The following is a 24,545-nucleotide window of genomic DNA, read 5'->3' as shown; positions in this document are numbered from 1 at the left end:
ACTTACTCGCTCTCATCCAATCAAAATACCTCAACCTTAAAACTTTTTTCAATCCCCTCCTTATTTATCCTTCCTCCTCTTCTCCCCCCCTTCTTCTCTCCTCTACCATTGCTTCCTCTCTTAAACAGCTCATCTAATTCAAATACCTCAATCCTGATTATTCCCAATTCTACATCCTATCCCCTACCCTCTCAACAGATTTCCAACTACAGCACTGAAATGTGTCCCAGAGGCAATTAAAAGTCTTCCCAAAAAAGTAATGGATTAATCCTTATACCAATCTTTTCTACTCATTCAAAGACAGAAACCTACATTCACTTCCTCACCCACAGTGATAACCAAACACAATCTAATTTACTTCTCAGGTCCTTTCCAACCTCAAAACCACTCTGCCAAATTGCCATTTATCTCCACAATCTTTCTCCTCTCATTAATAACTGCAGTGGTTTCCCCTTTTGTATGTCTCTCATATTTTCCATGTATCTTTCACATTGCTGTCAGAACTATATAATGTTCTCAAATCAGACTCATTAGTTACCTGCCTTAAAAACAAAATCAAAAAACCTCCTCACTGCCTACCATTTAAAGCTTATTAGCTCATGCCTGAACCAAATGAGAACATTAAGTCCTTGCACACACAGTGCTCAGTCCAGTGGTCTCTTTGCAGCCTAGAATGCCCTTTTCAGTGACCTTTCCTCACAAATGGAAATTTAAATTCTTCCTTGAAGGTTTAGCTAGAAAATTAGGTCCTCCATTATGTCCTCCTCCATTCCCAATTAAACTGCTCCTTCTTTGGTAATCCCATAACACTTAATTTATATTTCTAACTAAGACAATTCAGTTTCCCTTGCATTACTGTTAGTTAGTTGTATTTATAAAGCACTTTATTGGAATTTAAAAAGAATTTCATTTAATTTTCACAGCAACTCTGTACATTTTATAGGATATGAAATAGGAGAGATTAGTAATTGGGTTTAAAACACACACAATTTTCTAATTCCAAATCTCCTAACAATTAAATTTCACATTTCTTAAGGGCATAGATTCCAAGGACCCTAGTGTAAAGCCAGTAGCTGTGGCCACCATCACAGCTGCCTGGACCATGCAGGTTGGCATCTGATTCGGACAGACAGTAATGAAACAAAGGAGCCAAGAACTGGTGGGCCATTAGCTTTAACCCTAGCTTGCACCCGGCGGGCAAGAAATACACACAGTGGGAAAACACTTCCATTTCCATTCAGGGCTCCCAAAGCCACTGACTTATCCGAGTTTCCTAGAATCAAAGGTTTCTACCTCACAAGCCTTATTCACCTATGTTCCCCATCTCCTTCTCTCTGCACAAATTGGCTTCTTCTTCAAGCACTCCGCCTTCTTGGCTGCTTCTCCTTTCCTCCATGTAGCCTTTCTCTGCTCTCCCCCTGCATGGGCTCCTCTGTCCCATTTATAGTGTAGAAATCAAAACCTTTAATCCAATATACAAACAAGGAAGTCTCTGATACAAAGTCACTTATCTGAGGCATAATGGAATTTCTCCTGAGAGTGCACCACCCCACATCATGCACCAATCAAGGGTGTAGGGAAAATCTTAGTCTTAAAACTAAGCCTTAGGCTATAACAACCCTGCCTGCTTACAGCCTGTCCCCCACACCCAATGCAAACTATAAGCAGGCAAACATATACAGTGGTAGTAAACCTGGTCCCTACTGCCCACTAGTGGGCATTCCAGCTTTTGTGTGGGTAGTAGCAGAGCAACCAAAGTATAAATAAAAAGATCGATTTAACTATAGTAAGTTGTTTATAAAGATTTATTCTGCCAAACTTAGCAAAAATCCGACATAAAGTACTTGGTAAGTAATTATTATTATATGCTTTAACTTGCTGTAACTCTGCGTTATAAATTTTATAAAGTAAAGTTACTTCCCTACTTTATAAATCACCATTACTGTGGAACCGGTGGGCGGTTAAAAAATTTTACTACTAACAGATACAAAAGTGGGCGGTAGCTATAAAAAGGTTGACTACCCCTGCTGTATATCATATTTACAAACTTATTTGACCAACACCTAGCATAGTCCTTTCTGTGTAACAGATGCTTTGTTTTAATAAATATTCTCTTCTCTGTTTGAAATTAACCTGTTTTACCTGTGTGAACTTTATTCTTGAAGACAGCTGAAAAGCTTCATCTCTTCTAATTAGCTTGCCTTAACTCTTCCAGGCCTTACTTAACTTTTATTAGGATGTATCCTAGTACTTGGTATGTTGTTACAAATGTCGTTTACTTATATATTTTTGGATGCATTAGTTTTACTGAGTTTATAAGCTTGGGAGCAGCCTTATTCCACTGTGGTTTCCTCTCTACCTACCTAGCACTTAGTTGGCTCTATCACCTGTTTCCTGATATGCTCAATAGTCCCCAATCTATTACCTGCTCCAATTTCTAAACCCTTTATTTATTTATTTATTTTGAATTATAGGTAGAAATCAACTGCTGTGTCTAACTAAACATTATCATATTTGAATAGTAAATATTACCCAAATCACTCCTAAAATTTAAAGCTCACACACAGGTCAAGGAAGTATTTTAATCAACTGATGGGAGAAAAATCTAAAGTGACTATTTTACATGACTGTAGAGGGCAGCAAAGCAACAGTAGTATCCTCAAAGGAAAATATGTTCTCTTAGGAAACTTCAGATTTTTTAATTTTTATTTTAACAAATGCTGTTATGATTAAAGCCTTTATAATACACTTTTTAGCAAGCTATATACAAATTTCACCAACTATTCATATAAACATTTCCACTATCAATTATAAATATTACAAAAATGTACCAATACCCAGATCCTTTTACACACAATTGAAAAAATAAGTTTGATAAACAATGACTTCAGAACAGTCACCATATTTACTAACTCATTTACAAATCTAAAAGTTAAAAATGTTTTCCATTGAAAAGTATAAAATAACCTATCTTAAATACAGAAAAGAATGTCAATCATCTAACTCAGGGGTCCCCAAACTTTTTACACAGGGGGCCAGTTCACTATCCCTCAGACCATTGGAGGGCCGGACTATAAAAAAAAACAACTATGAACAAATCCCTATGCACACTGCACATATCTTATTTTAAAGTAAAAAAACAAAACGGGAACAAATACAATATTTAAAATAAAGACCAAGTAAATATAAATCAACAAACTGACCAGTATTTCAATGGGAACTATGGGCCTGCTTTTGACTAATGAGATGGTCAATGTCCAGTTCAATTTTTGTCACTGCTAGCCGTAACAAGTGATATGACATGCTTCCCAGCCGTGAGGCGTGCGTCCTGTGTCACCGGAAGTAGTACTGTACGTGCGCAATGCGGCAGTTTGCAGTACCGCCACAAACAGTGCTCCTCTCACTGACCATCAATGAAAAAGGTGCCCCTTGTGGAACTGCAGCTGGGGATGGATAAATGGCCTCAGGGGGCCACATGCGGTCCCGCCGGCCATAGTTTGGGGACTCCTGATCTAACTAAACAGTCATATCTCTTGCGAATAACAGATGTCTTCATTAGGGTCACTAATTCTAGCCTTCGTATGCCTTCTTTTTGTTATTCAATTATCAGCCAACTGTAGGGGGCTATTCAAACTTAAAAAAAAAAAAAACACAAGGCCCTGGCCAGTTGGCTCAGTGGTAAGAGCATCGGCCTGGCGTGTGGAAGTCCCGGGTTGTATTACCGGCCAGGGCACACAGGAGAAGCGCCCATCTGCTTCTCCACCCCTCCCCCTCTCCTTCCTCTCTGTCTCTTCCCCTCCCGCAGCCAAGGCTCCATTGGAGCAAAAGATGGCCCGGGCGCTGGGGATGGCTCCGTGGCCTTTGCTCCAGGCGCTAGAGTGGCTCTGGTTACAATAGAGCGACCCCCCCCCCCCCCCCGCCATGGGCAGATGCCCGGGATGGGCAGAGCATTGCCCCCTAGTGGGCATGCCGGGTGGATCCCGGTAGGGCACATGCGGGAGTCTGTCTGACTGCCTCCGGGTTTCCAGCTTCAGAAAAATGCAGAAAAGGGGGGAGGGGGGGGGAGCCCTTTGATATTGTACTAGTATACAACAAACAGAAGGTAACACCTGGAAAGAGAACAGGAGTTTCTTACTATTACTTCATTATTAAAGTCCATTTTGGTTCTATTATAAACTAGGCAAATGAAGCTGTATCATACAAATAATCATATAGGTATAATATCTGAATTGTTTAGGATTGGAAAACAATTATAAAAGCAAATACTCAACACAATTACATTATTTGCATTTGTTTCTCAAGGTTTTTGTTGGTGATAATTTTTTACATCTTTTAAGTTTAACAGAAGTCAGAGATTTAGAGTAGCTACTACAGCCATTAACATGTGTAAACACTGTTCAGTGAAAAAATCTATGATGTTCTAGCCCTTTTTCATTAGTAAGGATAAACTGTTAGCTTTTCCCAATTGAATCTTTTCAAAAACAAAGAAATTAAGAAGCTTTTTTTTTTATTTTTGCATTTAAAGTAAAGAAACCAGGGTATAAAACTAGACAACTTATTGTCTGACTTAGTATTAAATTGAACTTATAGCCATGAATGATTAATCTAAATCAAATTAGAAGGGAACTTGAAGTTCATAATGACAAGACACTTGTAAAATGAATCTTCATCTATCCCACACTAGTTATGACTAAATTAAAAATCTTATTAATGATTTTTTAAACGATAGACTAAGATATTTTAGTAATGACAATCATGGATACTTATAGAAAGTTACCATGTGAAATCAATCTTATCAGCTTACCAATACTAACATTTCATTAATATTTTTGTGTTCCCTCTGAATTGAAGCAATTAGAATAAAACACTCCCAGTTATATACAATGTTCATAAACACTAAACTGAGCCATACCAGTGTACATCTATTTTTATATTTGTCTCTTGGTTTACTCTTGCCCTTCCTAATAACGGCACTGGCATATCTTCATTACAAAATAGATTAGCCATCTTAAATTTACCCACTTATTCCAAAAATTTAAACCTAGAGTAAGATAGGTTGTATATCATCTGAGGTATGCCCCATAGAAGCTGCTTAAACCCATCTATTCTGGGGTAAATAATACACAGCTGGTTTTGCAATACCAAAGAACTGCATTCATCCTAGGTCAATTCTGCAAACACTTCAGATCAAAATGGGTAAGACAATGTAAAATAAAGAAAACAGAATTAAAGAAAATAAAGAGAATTTTTAGAAAAAGATAAACCAATGAAGAACTATCTCATCAAGCAACACCTTACCAATCTTATCTACTTTAAGTATGTGTCTATGTGTGTGTATTCTCACCCTCTTGACAGGTAGGAATAGTAATAATACCAGTGTACAAACCAACCACTCTAAGGATATATTTTCTAGAGGGTATTCTGCACAACACAGCTTCTACAACATAACAGATATTACACACAAAAAACAATCTGTATAATTAGTCTGTAAAACAGTATTTTACTGATGAATTTCTTAGACTATTAAACTAATGTAAAGGGTGACTTTCCATAAGGGGTCAATATGGTTAGTTTTTCCCGTTTCCAAATATATTCAACTATGGTACCTTCTTCCAAAAATGTATCTTCTGAAACTACTATTCCACTGAAATACTTGGGCAAACATTGCTCTAAACCTAAAAGCATGAAAAAAGAAAATGAACAGAATCTGCATGCGTTTTTCACTAAAGGCCACATGTCACACTGTTAAACACAGAACAGGTCAGGCCTCCAGAAACTAAGGATTTGAAAGACATCTAGGGTCAGATAAGAAATAAAGCAAATCCAGAAAAGTTGTATAGTTATTTATTATAGCTATTATCCTATTTTATTGATTTATTTTAACAAAGAAGATGAAATCGTAAAACAAGTTTATCATATAGCAAATGTGATTCAATTCCTTCAAGTTATAATGGGAGAAAAAGCAAATGTTAAAATCAATATAATTTTAAAAATAATCTGTGTTTATTCTGAGATATGTGCTGTGATACAATGAAGCCTGAAGCAAAGTCTTTACTGAAAAGAGCACACATCACAAAACAATTTATAATTAAATACTAATTAATTATGGTATATAATGTGTTATATGCTATATAGTACTACAGGTTTCATGGAGAAAATCAATTTTAAACTGGGCACTTCAGATTCTGACTAGGTAAGAAGGAACAGTAATGTCACTTTAGGCCAGAAAAGGACGTAACCTACTTCAGAGACAACAAATAATTTAGACCTGCACATTTGACCACTGAGCACATAAAATATAGCAAGTCCAAATAACGATCTGTAAGTGTAAAATATATACCAGATTTCAAAAACTTACTACAAAAGAAAATGTAAAATATCTCAACTTTTCAAGTATTAGTTGCACACTGAAATTATATTTTAATTATATTGTGTTAAATAACATATTAAGATTAATTTCACCTGTTTCTTTTATTTTTTAACATCATAACAGTATAACTTAAAATTATGTAAGTAGCTCACATTGTGTTTCTATTAGACAGTGCTGATTTAAATTAGATTTGATTTTGCTGTTAAACTCCTGAAACAAAGAAATTAGAGTGCCTACTCCATGCCAAGATACGTGTACAAACTAGCTGACTATTTCTATCAGAAGAGCAACCACATCTGGTCAAATCATAAATAATAATGCTGTAAAAACAGTTCTTTAGAAGGAAGAAAGAATCAATAATGTCTGTTAGAACACAAATGCCCCAGTCCCCAGGCTCCATTTCCCACCCCTCCTGCAGAAACTGGTAACCCAGTAAGTCTATACTGGCATCTGGAATGTTGTTTTGAAAACATTCCCTAGTAACTATAATATGAATACATTCACACACCCTACTTTTGCTGACCATGGCTAGCTGAGAATAGTAATTTATAGCCCCTGCTTGCTTTAAAAATTATTTCTTCCAACGAAACCTACGCTGAGAGCCTAAAGAGCCTCTAGTCTATTGGGTGTAACAGCCAATCTATTTAAAATAAGAACAGGCTGGTTTTATTTTTAATAATTGAAGTTAAAGCCAAATAAAGCTTTTTAAAAACTATTATAACCTCTCCTATGAGTCATATTTATTATCTTACACCTACAAAATAATCAGCTAAAGTGTTCAAAAGCAAATGACTATGACTTCTTAGCAACTTATTCCAATTATAAACTGATAGATATATTTTCGCACAGGCCTCAAATTCCAGTTTATGAATATCTACTCACAATGCAACAGGTAGACCTTTCCTACTCATTTTAATTATGAGGATAAATGTTGGTAGTCAATAACAAGGTTACAAAAAAAATAATCTTTCTGGATGCTGAAAATTCACAATGTAAGTATGCAATACAACATCCCTTCTAAAACAACTATGGAACCCACAATAAGACTCATAACTATAACTTATAGAAGGCAGCTCTCACTAAAATTTTAAAGTAGTGACTTACACTATAACAAGTGAGTCACTTTAGAAAACAAACCTCACCCTTTATAAAGGTTCACAACAAATTTAATTTAAATAAATGACTAAACTATATCAAAGCTTGTCATAAAAATAAAAATTGTTTTATAAAATTCAGGAAAAAAATACAAGACTTCACAGACAATTTTAGATAAAAATATAAAATATAATCAAAAGTACAACATTAATGGCATGACATTTTTGAATCTGAGTGCTTGGCACACAAAATCATCTTTAGTATTCATTCCACTACTGACTTAAGGGTTATTTGATTTCATATTAATAAGTATGATGAAGTAAATACCACCTTTTGCAAAAGATATAGTCCTTCTTGTCAATTTTTATGAAGACTTTAACAGGCGTCCCCAAACTACGACCCGCGGGCCGCAATGCAGCCCCCTGAGGCCATTTATCCAGCCCCCACTGCACTTCTGGAAGGGGCACCTCTTTCACTGGTGGTCAGTGAGAGGACCACTGTATTTGGCAGCCCTCCAATGGTCTGAGGGACAGTGAACTGGCCCCCTGCATAAAAAGTTTGGAGACCCCTGCTAGGTTACAGATATGCTATAGCAATATATTATTTACTCAAGAAGTAAATTACAGAATGTCAAAACTCTATTTTTAGCAAACTTCTCTTCAGTAATTTCCAAATAGTCAATAAGCCATAAACCTTATCCGTTAACTATATATACAGATATAAAATGTACATCAGAGGGCTAAATACATACAAGCATAAGGGACACATAAAAGGTAAGATAATAAATATGCAAACACACAAATATGTAATTGCCTAGCTTTTTTCAATTCCTATTTCTGATGCTATAGCTAAATACAAGAAAAGATTTTATCTTTTTAGCTTCCTTTTAAATTTGGTTCACCTCCCAATTATATCTGTTTAGGATGTAGGAAAACTCACATGTGCAATATAATATTATTATAGGCCCCACCCAACTTGATACTACAAGTAACTTGATAAAGTAAATATAAGCAAAATTGAGCCCCCCCCCCCCATGCTCTTCAATTCTACATTTTCAACATAATCACTAACACTGTAAGTGACCTTATGGAACTGCTAAGTCCTAAAATGCATTCTACATTATGAAGGGAAGATTCACTTAGGTGTCATACAGTTACATAGTTAATTTCACCATATCTTAATATTCTGAAAATTGGTCATGTTTATTTATCTGAAGTAAATTTAACAAATATCTAAAAAGCACTGACTGGGTTATACACTTAAAGATGTAAAGTACAAATACAGTCATCACTGACCTTGAAAACTCAATTATCAAGACATCATGATAGAATTTAGTAAATATCAAGCTGGTTGGCTTTAATGTGCAATACACTAGATGCTAATATTTGGATGTTTACTATATTGCATGTACTCCACTAAATGTTTTGTTTTATTTTATTCTTTCATTTAATTCTCACAATTAAATGTAGGCAAGGGATATTCTTTTTTAAAAATATGAGAAACCTTAAGTATATTAAGGTTAAATAACTTGCCAATGACTCACACATTCTAGTAAGTGGCAGTCCTTTTTCAGAATCAAAGTATTTACTATATAAGTTAGAGAGAGAGAGAGAGAGAGAACAAACTTTTACCATCTACCACAATGTCTTATCTCATTAAGATCTGATTCAAGTTATATTTTTAAGTAGTATTTCTTTTTTTCTCAGTTCACATTCATGTACCTTTACCTAATGGATCCCTCTTCTGGGCATAGTACTTCATGCAGATCTCTATCATAAACTCCAAGCTGTCCTATAATCATCTATTTCCTTTATGTCTACCACAGTGCTGTAAGATCCTTGAAGCTAGGATTCTGCTTTACTCATGTTTTATCTCCCCAAGTACCTATCAACTGTCAGGAATATAACAAGTATTGCAAGTGCTGTTAAAGGCTCAATATCATATTAGATCTTTTCTATAATCTTCTAGACATCCATTTTAAGATAAAACCTTACTGAAAATCAAAATAGTAAAATCCTAGATTCAAATAGAAATTTACTAAGGTCAAATAGTCTAGCTTCTTTCATTAATACTATATCCCTGCTAATATCCTCTATCTCAAAAAAAAATGTTAGAAAGAAAAGTGAGAAATTTGATTACCTATGAATTGATCATAAAGAAATGTGGAATTACAGAATTAAATAAATGAGGTTTATCAAGTCAGATGGTATTGTAAATCTTGTCTCCTTAACCTTTATACCTAGGAATTTGTTAGGCTTAAAAAAAAAAAATCAAAGCACGGCAGTTAGTCAACCTGTAAAATTCTCATTTAGAAAGTTCAGTTCTTCAAATAAGACAGCTATTGTGCATCCCAAACAGAAAATTTGATGTAATTGCTTTATAGCTTTTTAGAATATTGAGTTTACTAGTTACAAGGTTGTTTTCTTAGCAGTCAAATTAACATGAAAATTACCTTGTGCCAACAGATGACACTGCAGTAGTTGTTAAGACTATGCTTGAATGTAATCCACATAACAAAAACACCAGCAAAAAGAAGAAAAAAAGTGTACATTATCAAAAAGTAAAGCATTCTATTAACAAATCATCATACAGACATCTCTTTAAAGCCTAAAAAGTTTTGCAACTCTAAAATTGACTACTCAAACATTAGTATATGACAAACCTTGCAAATAGTACAATGTTAGATCAACAAACAGGTTATTTAAAGAAAATTGTTTCCATACTTAACAAGCATCCATAAGTCAAAACTGGGCCCTCTCAAAGACTAAATTTAAAATAGAGAAACATTGATGGAAAAAAACTCATCATAAAGGTTCACAAATTAGGGTGTTATAACACTATAAGCCAAAAAAGGAAGCTCCTAAAATGAGCAGTGCACAGTAACACAAAGCTAGTGTGTGCCTCTAAAACTACAAGCAGAGTTGACTCTAAAAACTTCAATTTACACCTCCTATAAATCACAGTCGATTTGTCTATACTGCTTGAATTTTTAAGACTCTAAAATAAAGTCCCTTATATATAAAGCACATTATTAAAGATATTTTTAAAAACCTCTTTTTTTCTTCCAGGAGAAAACCAATGCATGCCTTCAAAAGGCAATCAACACTTCACTTGCACAACTGTGAAATTAACCAAATTCTACTCCCTTGTATGATATGTATGCATTACCTGGCTTGTCTTTCATGGGGCTTTTCCCTACATAAGCCTTTATTGGAGACACTAATACTATTCTCTTAGTTCTTAACACAATCTAAGTCAACATGGTAAAACTGTTTTAACACTTTTCTCCCACCCAACTGTTATCCACAATCTTCCTTAATGGAAAAGAACAGTACACATATTCAACCAAGAATCTTGCATTAAGTCAAAGAACTAGCAGCATTAAGAATCCTGTGGTGGACCAAACATCTGGGGAATGGGGCTACAAAAACAATGTCCATCAGATAACATGCCATTTATCACTGTGTACTTTGTAAATCAGAAACTTTCATTACAGTGCTTGAAACGTGGTGATGAATTGCTGGTGGAAGTTCGCAGCCTATAAGGGACACTCCATTTCTTGAAAACTGCCTCCCTCATAACCAACTACCCTGACACACCTAACCCCAAACAGGACTCTTTTCTTCTGAATCACACTATCCGAGACAATCAGCATACATCTTCCCTTTTAACAAATACTAGTAAAACTTCGGGGTTCATTTAAGATTCCATTACACTGAGATCCAACAGCAGCCCTATGTTTCATTTTTTTTAAAAAAAAGGCTTAAGTACATTAATCATTGGGCCAACGTCAATTTTGCTTCTCCACCTCTCACCAAGTCAGTCTTCGAATGAATAAGGTCTCGCAGTGTTTCGATATTACTCAAGTACAGATAGAGCTAATCCCCAAAGGCTGGTGGTCTTATTTTGCCAAATCATCGCCTTCTATAAATATCACTTACATCCATATCTCTTGCATGAAAGACAAGGCTTTATACGATCCTTAACCATGGGCTTTCCGTCTCCGATACCCAGGTAACAGAACTTACAAAGAGACTGGCTTCCAAATGTGACAGAAAACCCGTATCTTATAACACGAGGAAAGAGATGGGGAAGAGGCATGGGATTTTGCTGTGATCAGAAGAGCCTGGGGACAGTTGATGCCATCAGGTATTGAACACATAAATCAAAGTCCTCCAGTGTTGGCGAAAATCAACACTGGCAGGATGAGAGACGTCCCAGAAGCGAAGGGGAAGGCGGCGACCGGCTCACTGCGAAGCCATCCAGAGGCAGCCCCGGCAGAACCGGGCCGAGGGCCGGAGAAAGCTGCCCGTGGGGGGCTAACACGGTGCCTTCTCCAGGGCAGAAGGCGGGGCGCGGTGGCCCCGAAGCTTCGCTCCGTCGGGCTCCGCTCGCTAAAGGTATCTGGGCTCACAGCTCAAGTTTCACCGAGAAAAAAAGGAGGCGGCAAACGCGCATCCCGGCACCTTCGCCGCAGCCCAGAAGTCCGCGCTCTCGGCTTCCGGCTCGAATTAGCGAGAAAGTAACGGTCCCCGGAGCACACGCGGAGTCCCGGCAGAGAGCGACGCCGCCGAACGCGGCCCTCGGCGCGGCCGCCACGGAGGGGAGCGGGCGCCCCCGGCGTCGCGCCCGCCGCCCCGGCCCAGCCCCGGCCTCGCCCCGGGCGCGGCCAAAAGTTTCCAGCCGAAGTCCGCGGCCCCCGCTCGCACAGCCAACCGCCGACAGCAACCGCCGGGCCGCCGGGGCGAGCGGCCCGCGCCGGCCAGGCCGCGCCTCCCTCAGCCCACGCCGGCCCGCGCTTCACCTACCACAGAGCCGGGAGAAGAGCAGCAGCGGGAAGAGCAGCAGCAGCAGCGGCGGCGGCGGCGTCGGGGACGGCAGCAGGAGCCCGGCCCCGGGGGGAGAAACGAAGGAAAGTTGTGCTCTGCCGCCTCCGGGACACAGCGCAGCCGGCCCCGGGGTCCGCGCCATTCCCCACCCTCCCCCCGGCCCGCTCGCTCGCCCCCACCGGCTCCCCCGACCCGGCGCCTCGGGCTCTGGGCGGAGGCGGCAGTGCCCGCAGCGCGGCGGCGGCGGCCGAAGGTCCGGCGCGCGTGTCCCTAACTCCTAGTTCTTGAGCCTTCGCCGCCGGCTGACACTGAGCCGAGCGCTCGCGGCTGCCGCGACACCGCCGTCGCCGACGCCACTGCCGAGGCTGGGGCGGGAGCCGCCCGCCGCCGCCGCCGCCACTCCCCTCCCCCCGGCACCCGCCCGCTTCGAACTCTTGGGAACTCGGAACGCACCACCCCGCCCCGCACGGGAGGGGGAGAGGAAGCCGACCCTCCGAGCCGGCGCTGGAGCTCGCCCGCCCGCCCCGCTCAGATCCTGCTCCCGTCTGATCCTGGGCGGCCTGCCGCGTCTCCTCCCACCCCGCTCCCCTGCACACGCTCCACCCCTTTCGGAAAAAAAATCCTCTCTTCTCTCCACTTTGATAACGGGGTTTCTCCCCAAGCAGGGCTTTATAAAGGACGGGAAATCTGGACTAGGTTAGTAGGCTCCGCCCCTCGTTCCAGCCTCATTCCCCTTTCCAGCTTTTCCAATGGTCTCGCCCACTCCTCCCCTCGCGGGTGCACCGCGGTCGCGGCTCAGACGGAGGCGGAGGGCGGCGGGACAATCAGGCTCGTGGCTCCCCTCGTCCGGGCGCCGCTCTCGCTCTGGCGGGGACCCGGGACCGGGAGAGCGTAGGGAGAGAAAGGGAGGAGGGGGTTACCTCCCTGTTGTCCATGCTCAAAGTTGTTGTCTAGGAAGCTGGTCGCTGCCTGCTGGGCTAGTCCTCAATCTCCCCGCCGGGGGCTGAAAGGAGGGACTTTGTCCTTCCTGCTTCCCCGGACAGCTTTGCTCTCCGAATTCCTCGCTTCTCGCAGCCCCGCTTCCCCCCAGCCCGCCTAGGCACGTTTGTACAGGCATTTTTCTTGCTCCTTTCACTGGGAGGGCGGCGCGGTGGAAGGGTCAGCGTTGCCGGGCGGGGAGAGGGGCCCCACAAGGTTTGCCGCTCTTGCTTCTCGCGTCTGCCGGGCTGTCCGCTGTCCTCGCCTGGCGATTGGCAACAGGAGGCCATGGATTTGCCCCTTCGGAGCGCCTTGAGTGCGGTGTTTTTCTTCGGTTTTGTTTCATTTGTATGTTTGCACGTGTGATCTTATTTTTCATTGCTTGCTTTCCTTTGAACTCATTGCGGGAAAGCGACTTCGGAAAGTGTTATACCTTTGCCCTTAAGAGGGGCATCCTTCACCCCAGATGGGTTGCTCGCCCTGCCACGCACAGTTCTGGTGGCTTGACCCTGGAGCCACAGCCACCGGCGGTTCTGCGGGGGTGGTGAACAGTTTGAACTGTCCTGAGGGGAACTGGAGGCAGAGGACACAAGTCCTCATTCCTGACACTATTAATTTTACGGAGATCTTGCTGTCTCCACCGATACTCACAGATACGGTCCATTAAGAAAAAAGTCGAACAAGGATTTAGCCACCTGTCTCAGCTAAACTAATGCCTGCCTTCCGCTAAGATCACGCTGTCATCCTACTTCAATCACTGAGTCTCCCATACTCCACCCATTGACTTACATTGTTTTACTCACTTTCTACACTACACACCATTCTACCTTCTGCCTACCTCTTTTTTTTTCTCTAACTTCCGCCTCCCATCCTAGTTCTGAATTTAGAATCTCCTTTCCTCCACCCCCTTTTCTCTTTCCCACTCTATGCCTGTCTGCCTCCGCTCCCCCCCCCCGCCCCGCCCCCAAGCCTGGCTCCTGCAGCCTCTCCTTTCCATCACCTATCCTCAGGATGCACTTATGACTAAACCTTGTCCTGATGATGATCATAACTGACGAAATGTAGTTATTGTGACATTCCTAAGTTCTGCTGACACCACTGTTTCCCTTGAGAAAATTTATTTTTCGATTTTCGCATTCCCTAAACCTTTCACTGCTGAATTTAGAGCCCACTGCACAGCAACTAGCTAATTATCTGTTTCAATAGCTCTTGAACACGTTGTTTATACTCACTTAACAGTTAAGTAACCACAATTTTAATATCGCTAATTACACACACACACACACACACACACACCAGACTTTCTCTGATGGTTCCAGTCTCCAAAAAAAGTCACTTAGCCAACATTTGAAAAGGTGCCAAAGGCTTAATATAGGGGCCACGGTGCAGTTGTTACATAGACCATGAAGGATTAGCTGGCTTAGTGCTTCTCAAATGGATGACATGGAGCTTTAATATATATATTATATATTTTATATATATATCTCCAACATATTTTGAGAAATTGAATTAGTGGCATGCTATGATTATATTCTCTGACCTAAAGCAAAGAGAGAGTTTGGAAGAGTAGTATTTATAGGTGTTATATAAGCATTAAAAGAGCAACATGCTGGTGTTTTATGTGCATACAGCGTTATGTTATAATAATAATATGTGTTGATATAGCATCTTCAGCCAGAGATGTCGAAGCACACTTCTCACAGAAGGTAGCCATTGCTATTATTGAAAAATAAATTTTCTACTTGACAGCTGGAGGAACCTAGGCACAAAGGGTAAGTGCAGATACTGCCAGCCATGGGTGCTGGTTTTCCTGCCAGAACGAAAAAGTTTTCCTTCCAGTGGGCAGCACTAACCTGTCGAGATTCCTTAAGTTAAAAACAAATTTACTGAGGTGACTCAAATTTCTACTTTTTAAGTGTCCAGTCTTAAATTATACTCTCCTCAAATAAAGATATCCCCACACCAAACTTTCCTATTGGAAATTATTATTAACTACAGAAGAAGATTCTTCATTACATACTACAGCTCATTTTCTCTTCAAGGACCAGAATTATTATTGACTTTTTAAACATCTTTGTTGTTTGAGGGACAAATTGAAGGAATATTTAATTACAACTAACATTAATATGTGTGCTACCACTGAATCTAAAATATGCATGTATTTTCTGAGAAAAAAAAAAAAAGCAACATAAACCTAAGGTCAAAAATGATTTCATTGGTTTGGGTTAAGAATAATGATAATATCCATTCCATTTTCTGCTTCAAAAGAATGTTGCCCAGTTATGGAGGTTAATTAACTCTTAACTGAAAGACAAATATTCGCATGTTAAATAATTATGTACAATGCTGGGCATTCGACGTTTACTCAAATAATCCAAATAAAAGGTTTGAGACTTATTAGAATTTCATAGCTGACTCTGAAACAAAGGAAGTATTTTATAGTAGAGGTAGGCCATTATGTACTCTAGGTAGTTCCACTTATCATAGGCAATTTTTTTATATATAACCTGCTATGTTTCCCTCGTGGAAAAGATGATCAATGCTTTGTGGAATGTTTGAACTTGGTGCTGTATTTGATAATTTGATTTTACCCAGCTATAGTCACAGTCTTCTAAAGCAGAACTATGCATATAGCTAAAAAAGAAACTGCAAACTGACAAAAAAAAAAGAAAAAGAGGTTCACCCATTTGCATATTCTCACCAGCCTCACATTTATCAAATGCAACTATTTCCTACTGAAAAGATCTCCTCACACCCATATATTTATATTGTTTTCTTGCTCATATTTCTTTGGAGTCTTTGCTCAATTTCATTCTATCATTGATATCTTCTATGGTCACCTCATATGAAAGAGTCACCCCCATCTAAATCCCTGTCCTATATTAACTTGCTTTATATTTCCCACTGCACTCGCCATCTGACATGGTACATCTTTATTGTCTATTTTCCCTCTGCTAAAATGAAATTTTCACAAGGATGGGTGGGAGCTATTTTTTCACTGTTGATTCCCTACCTTCTAGAATTGAGATAAGAAACCCCCTTTTATTAAGAGGCTTAAAAGGCATTTTATGATTTAGGCCAAGCGTTCAGAGAGATTTTGTAAATATGGTTTTTATACTTGTGTGTGATTTACACCAGCTCAAGATGGCCAATTGCATTCCTGCTTAGGAAGGGCTATTATATTGTAAATGGAGAGGTTTTCTACTAGAAGGTTTTGAGGAAGGAGACTCAGACCCCTTCCCTTCCCCACACCTGTGAGGAAGAGGGCGAACAGCCAGGAATGCTGGAGGGGGAGGGAGATTTGAGTAGCCCTTTCCTTTCCCCTTTCTTTCTTTTTAAAGGACGACTTACAAACGCTTATGCTCTGACATCATTTAGCCCCCTCCCATCCTGAAATCCTGTGATGATGTATGTACCTCTTGACCCATGATGACGAGCCTTTTTTATAAAAACCGCCCACTTTTGCAGTGGTGGTCAACCTGGTCCCTCCCGCCCACTAGTGGGCGTTCCTTCTTTCATGGTGGGCAGTAGCGGAGCAACCAAAGGGCGAGCGATTGGCCCACCATGAAAGCAGAAACACCCACTAGTGGATGGGAGGGAACAGATTGACTACCACTGCAAAGTGGGCGGTTTTTATAAAAAAGGTTTGACATCACAGGTCTAGACAAAGGAATCACGAGATCCATATGTGTGAACTTGTGTTCTGTAAAGGGTGTATAAGATGTAAGACATCTAATTTAGGGGAGCACATATCTTTGGAGCTATAGTCCCATGTGTTCCACTGGCTTAATAAATTCTCTTTTTCCTCTTAGACAGTTGTCTGAGTGTCTATGCTCCATTAGGTTGCTTGCCTGCAACAGAATAATATCTACCGTATAGGTCCCAGATTGGATGATTAAATGATAACTGTAGTGACATAGCATACGCAGCTGCGTGTCAAATGGCAGGTAAACTCAACAGAATATTAATTTTTTAAGCTCTTTGAGTGTATGATCATGTTGAGATTCGTAAGCTGGAAGACGATTACTCTGACTTGCTTAAAACTCTTGTTTTAATTTCTTTTAGTGCTACTTAATAAGCCATTGTTTCTCCCCTCCATATTCACACTTCTACTCACTGTATTTTTAATATGGGGGCTATGGTTCTGCAATCTGCCCCCTTTGCCAACTGACTTCCTGGTAGGTGCTATCAATAGAAGTCGCAGGAGGAAGGGTGGAAGACAAGAGTAGGGGAGAAAAGACCTGTTCCTTTCAGTTTGCTTCGTGCTCCTATCAGCATCACATCAGCAATGATAACCTTTCATCTTGTCATCAGCAGTTGGTCCCAGTCTTCTACTTGTTTTGCACTCAATAACCACACTCATCATGACCCATCAGACATACTACCACCACTTCTCAGAGATTCAAGCCCTAGCTCAGCAGGATCCTTCCTTTGAGCTTCTGAGGTCTATTAACCCAGACTGTTCTCTTTGTTTGCCTAGCTCTAAAGGTGGTAATGGATTTCTACATCTTATATCTCTGAAACACCACAGTGTTGCCCTTTTTGGTATGGAGACCCCTCCTTCAAACCCCTGTATAACAACACCCTATTATAAAGTTCCCTCCACAACATAGTATGGTTTCTGTTTTCCTGATTGGACCTTGATTGATATCGTAATTTTCAGTGCCTAGTTCTCTAAACCTTCCCATGTAATAGCTATTTTCTCTAGTCAAACTTTAAAATCACAAAGTCAGCATGAATTCATCAATTAATGTAAATAAAAGCAGTAAGGAACTTGTTCCTTTAATTGTCAATAATATAGAATGAGAAGAGGTGGGGTTTTGTTTTGTTCTTTTTGTTTGTTTATTTATTTGTTTTTGAGAGAGAGAGACAGGGACAGAAAGATAGGAAGGGAGAGAGATGAGAAGCATCAATTCATAGTTGCAGCACCTTAACTGTTCATTGATTGCTTTCTCATATGTGCCTTGACCAGAGCACTCCAGCTGAGCCAGTGACCCCTTGCTCAAGCCAACAACATTGAGCTTCAAGCCAGTGATACTTGGGCTCAAGACAGTGACCATGGGGTCATGTCTATGATCCCACGCTTAAGCCGGCAACCTGGCACTCAAGTTGGATGAGCCCACGCTCAAGGCAGTAACTTTGGAGTTTCAAACCTGGGCCCTCAGTGTTCTAGGCCAATGCTCTAGCCACTGCACTACCACCTGATCAAGCAAGGTGGGTTTGAAATAAGTAAATTTGGAGGAAATTATGTTAGTGGTTTAGTATATAAACATTTCATTTGTTATTGATGTTCCTCATTTATTAATAGATAATGGTAAAATACAAATAGAAATTTCTAATTTTGGTGATTTATCTATTTTTTACAGGCCTTGGATGCACTTGATAATCATCATGGAACTAAAAGATAGAATTATTTGGGAAAAGAAGAATTGGACTTATCTCATAAACTTACAATGAAAATGCATACACTTCACATAGCTATCTAAAGTTTAACTATATAATATACAACAGCTCTTTTGTAGAGCGCCAGGGTTCCAAAGAGTACAGTTTGAGGACCTGATATGTAGACAGAAAGAGGAATTCTACCATAACATTATGGTAGGTTAAATTAAAGGAAACTGAAAGTGACAAATGAACAAATCAGACAAACGAAAATTCACAGATACAGACAACGGTAAGATGGTTACCAGAGGAAGAGGGAGGAAAGGTAGTAATAGGTAAAGGAAGTCAAATACGTGGTGATGGAAGAAAATTTGACTTTGGGTGGTAAATATACAATGTAACATACATATGATATAGCATAGATTTGTACATTTGAAACCTGTATAATTTTATTAACCAATGTCACCTCAATAAATTTAATTTAAAAATGATAGAATAAAGAACAGAGTGCTCAGAAATAAAAATAAGCAAATAAAAGGGTAGGTTAAATTTAGGAAAGATGATTGAGCTACTACTCTGTGCTGGAGTCTATGTTACGGTTTGGGAATGGGAAAACTCAAGTCCTTCCCCCTCCCCCCCCAAACCATAATATGCTTGCAAATAATGGAGGGTTGTACAGTATAAGAGAAAGCAAAGGAGTCCCAAGTATGCTTAAAAGAGACTGGGAAGGCCTAACAGCAATGATAACATTTGAATAGTCTTGAAGAATGAGTAAATGTTTTCTATACAGATGGGGTGAAAGCAGCAGAGGGAACAGGAGAATGACAGAAGCTTACAGAGGCATAATAGAGGATAATTTGTTTTGGAAATTACAAGTATTTCCGTGCTGTTAGAGGGTAAAGTACAAAGGGGAATTAGGAGAAAAGGTAAAAAAAAAAATTGGATGCGTAGGAAGAGTGCTCTTAAACCTCATAAAGAAGTTCAGGTTGTATTTAGCAGATCATGGAAACAAATGAATTCTGAGTAAGAAATGACAAAATTAGGTTTGCTAGAAAATTCAGAGAACAGTATGAAGGTGAAGATGGATGAATTGTTAGAGGATTTGGGAGAATTACAAGCAGAAATGTAGTAGTGAAGTTGTAAGAACAGGGAGAATGAAGGTCTGAATAGAGCAGCAATAAAGTGGATGGAAAAAGAAAATGAATTCAGGAAAACTAAGTACTTTAAAACAAAATAGTTCATTACCACAGTGGTTTGAATGTGCTGTGGCTAGCTAAGAGATAGTAACGCAGGCAAATGAGAAAAGTAGAAGACAAAAGAGACATTCGCAAAAGGATGAAAAAAAAAAACAAATAAAAGGTAGTGTCAATATGGATAGAAACAGGGATATTAGAAGAGAATATGGAGAAGAAAATGGGGCAGATCAAATGACAATGGTTGCAATAATATAATTGATGGTTTTCTAAATTATTAGGCAAATTATAATTTCACTTTATATTGTTCCTTTAATTTTTCTGGGCTTGTCTCAGATTCATGTAATGTCCAGTATAGTTTCTTTTATATTATCATTAATAAACAAATGTTTATTGAATGGCAGGAATGGAAAAGAAAGATTATTTTTGTGAATGAGGCTTGCTGTTGTATTTAAATTGAACGGAAATAAAAAAAAATGTGGAGTCAGTAGGTTCAGCACAATGAAGAACCGCTTTTCTCCCCATCAGTGTTAAACAGATCCTACCCTACCTAATCGAACTTGTACCCTTTGGTATCTGAGCCAAACAGATGCTTGTCAGCCACGCTACTTCTAACAACCCAGAGAGATACACATAGGAAGACTGTGGGATCTAATGTTAAAAGATCTGAAGCTTCACTGCCTGGGTTTCAGTTCAAATTCTCTACTTTGTGATCTTGGGCAAGTTGCTGGATTTCTTAGTTTCCTCATGGGAAAATAACTGTTCCTCACACCATTACTTAAAGATACAATTACTGTATTTCCTCATGTATAAGACACACCTTAATTTTGGGGCCCAAAATTTGAAGAAAAAAAAAAAGTATTACATAAAGTTATTGAACTCAAGTTTTTCTCATCATAAAATTCATACGAGGCCCTGGACGATTGGCTCAGTGGTAAAGCGTCGGCCTGGCGTGCAGAAGTCTCAGGTTCGATTCCCAGCCAGGGCACACAGGAGAATCGCCCATTTGCTTCTCCACCCCTCCCCCTCTCTTTCCTCTCTGTCTCTCTCTTCCCCTCTGGCAGCGAGGCTCCATTGGAGCAAAGGTGGCCCGGGCGCTGGGGATGGCTCCTAGGCCTCTGCCCCAGGCACTAGAGTGGCTCTGGTCGCAACAGAGCGACGCCCTGGAGGGGCAGAGCGTCGCCCCCTGGTGGGCAGAGCGTCACCCCCTGGTGGGCGTGCCGGGTGGATCCCGGTCGGGCGCATGCGGGAGTCTATCTGACTGTCCCCGTTTCCAGCTTCAGAAAGATACAAAAAAAATAAATAAAATAAAAATAAAATAAAATTCATATGACTCCTCATCACTGTCAAAACTCTCATCCATTAGCTTGCCCTCATCTGTGTCTGATGACGAACCACTGTCTTCATATATGGCCTCGTCCTTAGTTCCATCTATGGCATTTGAAATGCCAAAACTACCGTATAAGATGCACCGAGTTTTTAGACCCCAAAATTTTCAAAAATGGTGCGTTTTATACATGGGGAAATATGGTAGTTCATGTAATGACTTTAGAACAGATTTGATATATCATATAAAGCCCAAAAGGTGTTTGTTTTTTATTGTTAGTAGTAGTAATATTATATTAGTGTTAGTGGTTTTAAACATAGATTCAGAAATTGCATATTAATCATCAGCATCATGGGAGTGAAATTTTGTTAAGCCTCATTCATATTCCCACATCCACTGAGATCTTGAAACCAGTTTTGATAAACTTGGCCTTCCATTGAAACCAGTTTTGATAAACTTGGCCTTCCATAACCTAATTGTATTAATTCAGCATCCTTTCTTATTGCTTACATACCTATGCTGTGTTCCTTCTGAGGGAGGCAGAATAATATTCCCCATAAAATATCCACATTGCCATCCCCCAAATCTGTGGATACCTTAGTTACTTGGCAAAGGGGGATTAAGTTTGCAAATGGTTAATCAACTGACTTTAGAAACAGGGAAAGTGTCCTGAATTATTCAGGTAGGCTCAACAGAATCACAAGGGTCTTTAAAAGTCAAAGAGAAAGGCAGAAGAATCAGAGGAAGATGTAACTACTGAATATAGTCTGAAATGCAATCTTAATGGCTTTGAAGATAGAGGAAAGAGATAAACCAAAGAATACTGCGGTGTTTGGAATGGAAAAGGCAAACACAAGGATTCTCCTCTACAGCCTACAGCAAAGACTGCAACTGTGCCTATGTCCTAATTTTAGCCAAAGTGAGATCAGTGTTAGGCTCCTAACCTACAAAACTCTAAGACAGTAAATTTGTGTTGTTATAAGCCATCGTGTCTGTGGTAATTTGTTACAGCAGCGGTAGAAAACTAATAGTAATATAATGAGAAATAATCACTTGCTCTTCATCTCTCTGGTTTTTAGCACAGAGTTCCTATAACTCTTGGAATTTCCTGAGTCATAGGATGAGATAAATGCTTTTTATTTATAATAAGCCCCTTTCAATTATATCTGCATTTTTGCTAGTGAAGTGACTCTTGGAGGATGGGGACTGGTTGCCAGAGAAACCAGCCCTGTGATTAGGGAATTGGAAACTTTAGCGCCACTTCCCCCAATCCCCAACATTCAGGAGGGAGAGGTGGGCTGGGGGTTAATCTAATCATGGATAGCCGATGATTCAATGATTTAATCAGTCATGCCTACTTAATGACGCTTCCATTAAAAACTTTAACCAAAGTGGTTCTGAATGCTTCTAGGTTGGTGCACACATAGGCAGTTAATGCACTCAGAGTGCACAGAAGCTCAGTGTCCCTTCCCCATATAATGCTCTATGTGGCTATCTTTTGACCATTTCTGAGTTGTGTCATAAAAACCAGCAACAAGTGTTTCCCTGAGTTCTGAGAATCTTTCTAGCAAACTGTGAAACCCAAGGGGTGTGTCGTATAGATTTATAGCTGGTTGCTCAGAAATACAGGTGACAGCTAGGAAGTTGTGATTGGCATCTAAAGTAGAGGTAGCCTTGTGAGGCTGGCCCCTTAACTTGTAGTGTCTGTGTTAATTCCAGGTGTTCAGTGTCATAATTGAATTCTAGAACACCCAATTGTTCTAGAGTTTGGAAATCATTTGGAGTGGGAACCCTATCATCACATTGCCTTTAACATTCCTCATATCCTTGCCTTTAACATTCCTATCTTCTAAAATAAAATGATAAAGGATTTTCTCTTTAAAATGTGAGGGTTTTTTGCATCACCTTTAATGGAAAGCTCTTGATTTTTTTAACTTCTTCAATCTATGCTGCCTGGAACAGGGCTGAGTGTGTCTACTTCTAAATCGTTGCTCTGGAGCTTTTGTTCAACAATCTGTCCTCTTTTTAACCTCTGTGCACACCTTTTTCTTCTGCTGTTACTAGAAATCCTTGACAACATTAATAGGTTTCAGCCTCCTTTGGACCTTTGGTCTCAGTGGGAATTTCTCACTGAAAAGGGTTTTCTAACTTCGCCTCCTGTTTTCCTACCAGTGTATCATCACTGTTGAATTTACTCTTTGTCTTCTAGTTTTTATCTCCTAACACTTATGTCTGAATCCATTGATTCCCTTCTGGCTTTTCCATATTCCCATTCAGAGTGGACTCTGTGGCAGGCTTTTCAATGAACACACTCATTGGTGTTTGTCTGAGTTGTTAACCCTGACCAACAACACTCAGTGTTCCTGCCATAGATCAGCAGTTGCTTGATAAAATCTCAACATGGCCTCTGTTATTATTCTTGAAATCCTGGTATCAAACTTCCCTCAGATTCTTAAAGCTACTCAATAGTACTTATACTATAGTACTCCTCATTGAAATTTTTACAGTGACCACTCTAAATTTGTTCCTACTTCCTCAGGCTCCTGTATCTTTCCTTGCTTTTTATTTTCCTCCCAAAATTGAAGTGTTCATAAATTGAATTTCATCAATCATCTTCTAATTTAATATCTGTGCCACCCTCAACAATAATTTAAAAGTTTATTGACAGTAACCTCATCTCCAGTTTCCCCACAAATCAGAACCTATAGATTGTTGTATTCTAAGCAGCTGAAGATGGAAGAGCATAAATACAACTAACCTCATATCAAACAATTCGAGTGTTAAAATTCTTAAAATCTAATTTCAGAATCAGAAACCCAGCTTTAAAGATAACAGACTGCTGGGAGCTACCTCTCGTACCCTACAATCTGTAATGGGAATAAAAAGCCAAACAAAGGAGCTGACCTAATGAATAGAACTAAATTGGGGAGCTGTAAACCATTCGAGAAATGAATCAGTTCTATCCCTCGCGTGACCAAATACCTTAATGCTGAGCTATTGCCATTCACTGTTTGAAATATCATTTTAGTATAAAATGTATGTGAATATTTGGGTAAGTAAACAGATTTTATTGTTGTTTTTTTTTCATATGTGATTTTAACTAGATAGCTAGAACCTCAGAATTGGAAGGAATCTTTGCTTTCTAATTTTCTTTGTCCTTTTTACTCTGCCCTTTGCATGTTTCATAAGAATTCTGTTTTTTATTTGAATTTATCTTTTTCTATCTATTATCATAACTATCTTCATGGTTACTTATATAAATGTGATTTATACTATATTATTTAAAAATATCTAGGCATTCATACTTCTAATACAGCTTGCCTAAAAAAAAGTAATGTGTCATTTCTGCAAACAGTTGTATAACAAACAGC

The 24,545-nt window shown here is 39.6% G+C and overlaps 1 protein-coding gene and 1 long non-coding RNA gene across 4 annotated transcripts in view; one reads left to right on the top strand and one right to left on the bottom strand.

Annotated features, from left to right (window-relative positions):
* NECTIN3 (nectin cell adhesion molecule 3) overlaps positions 1 to 12,463 on the bottom strand; it is a 119,942-nt gene extending 107,479 nt beyond the window's left edge. For all 3 annotated transcript variants that reach the window (XM_066240892.1, XM_066240891.1, XM_066240893.1), the window contains exon 1: positions 12,274 to 12,463. In XM_066240892.1, coding sequence (XP_066096989.1) covers positions 12,274 to 12,436 — 163 coding nt within the window. In that variant the 5' untranslated portion in view covers positions 12,437 to 12,463. The remainder of the gene's footprint in view (positions 1 to 12,273) is intronic.
* A 450-nt stretch (positions 12,464 to 12,913) lies between these two features.
* Positions 12,914 to 20,245, top strand: LOC136311756 (uncharacterized). The gene is made up of 3 exons (XR_010726828.1): positions 12,914 to 12,990; positions 18,245 to 18,486; positions 18,639 to 20,245. It is a non-coding gene; the product is annotated as an uncharacterized lncRNA (long non-coding RNA).
* Positions 20,246 to 24,545: the final 4,300 nt, after the last annotated feature.

Source organism: Saccopteryx bilineata, chromosome 8, assembly GCF_036850765.1.
Source record: "Saccopteryx bilineata isolate mSacBil1 chromosome 8, mSacBil1_pri_phased_curated, whole genome shotgun sequence".
NCBI lineage: Eukaryota > Metazoa > Chordata > Mammalia > Chiroptera > Emballonuridae > Saccopteryx > Saccopteryx bilineata.
This window is presented reverse-complemented; position numbering and strand designations above follow the sequence as displayed.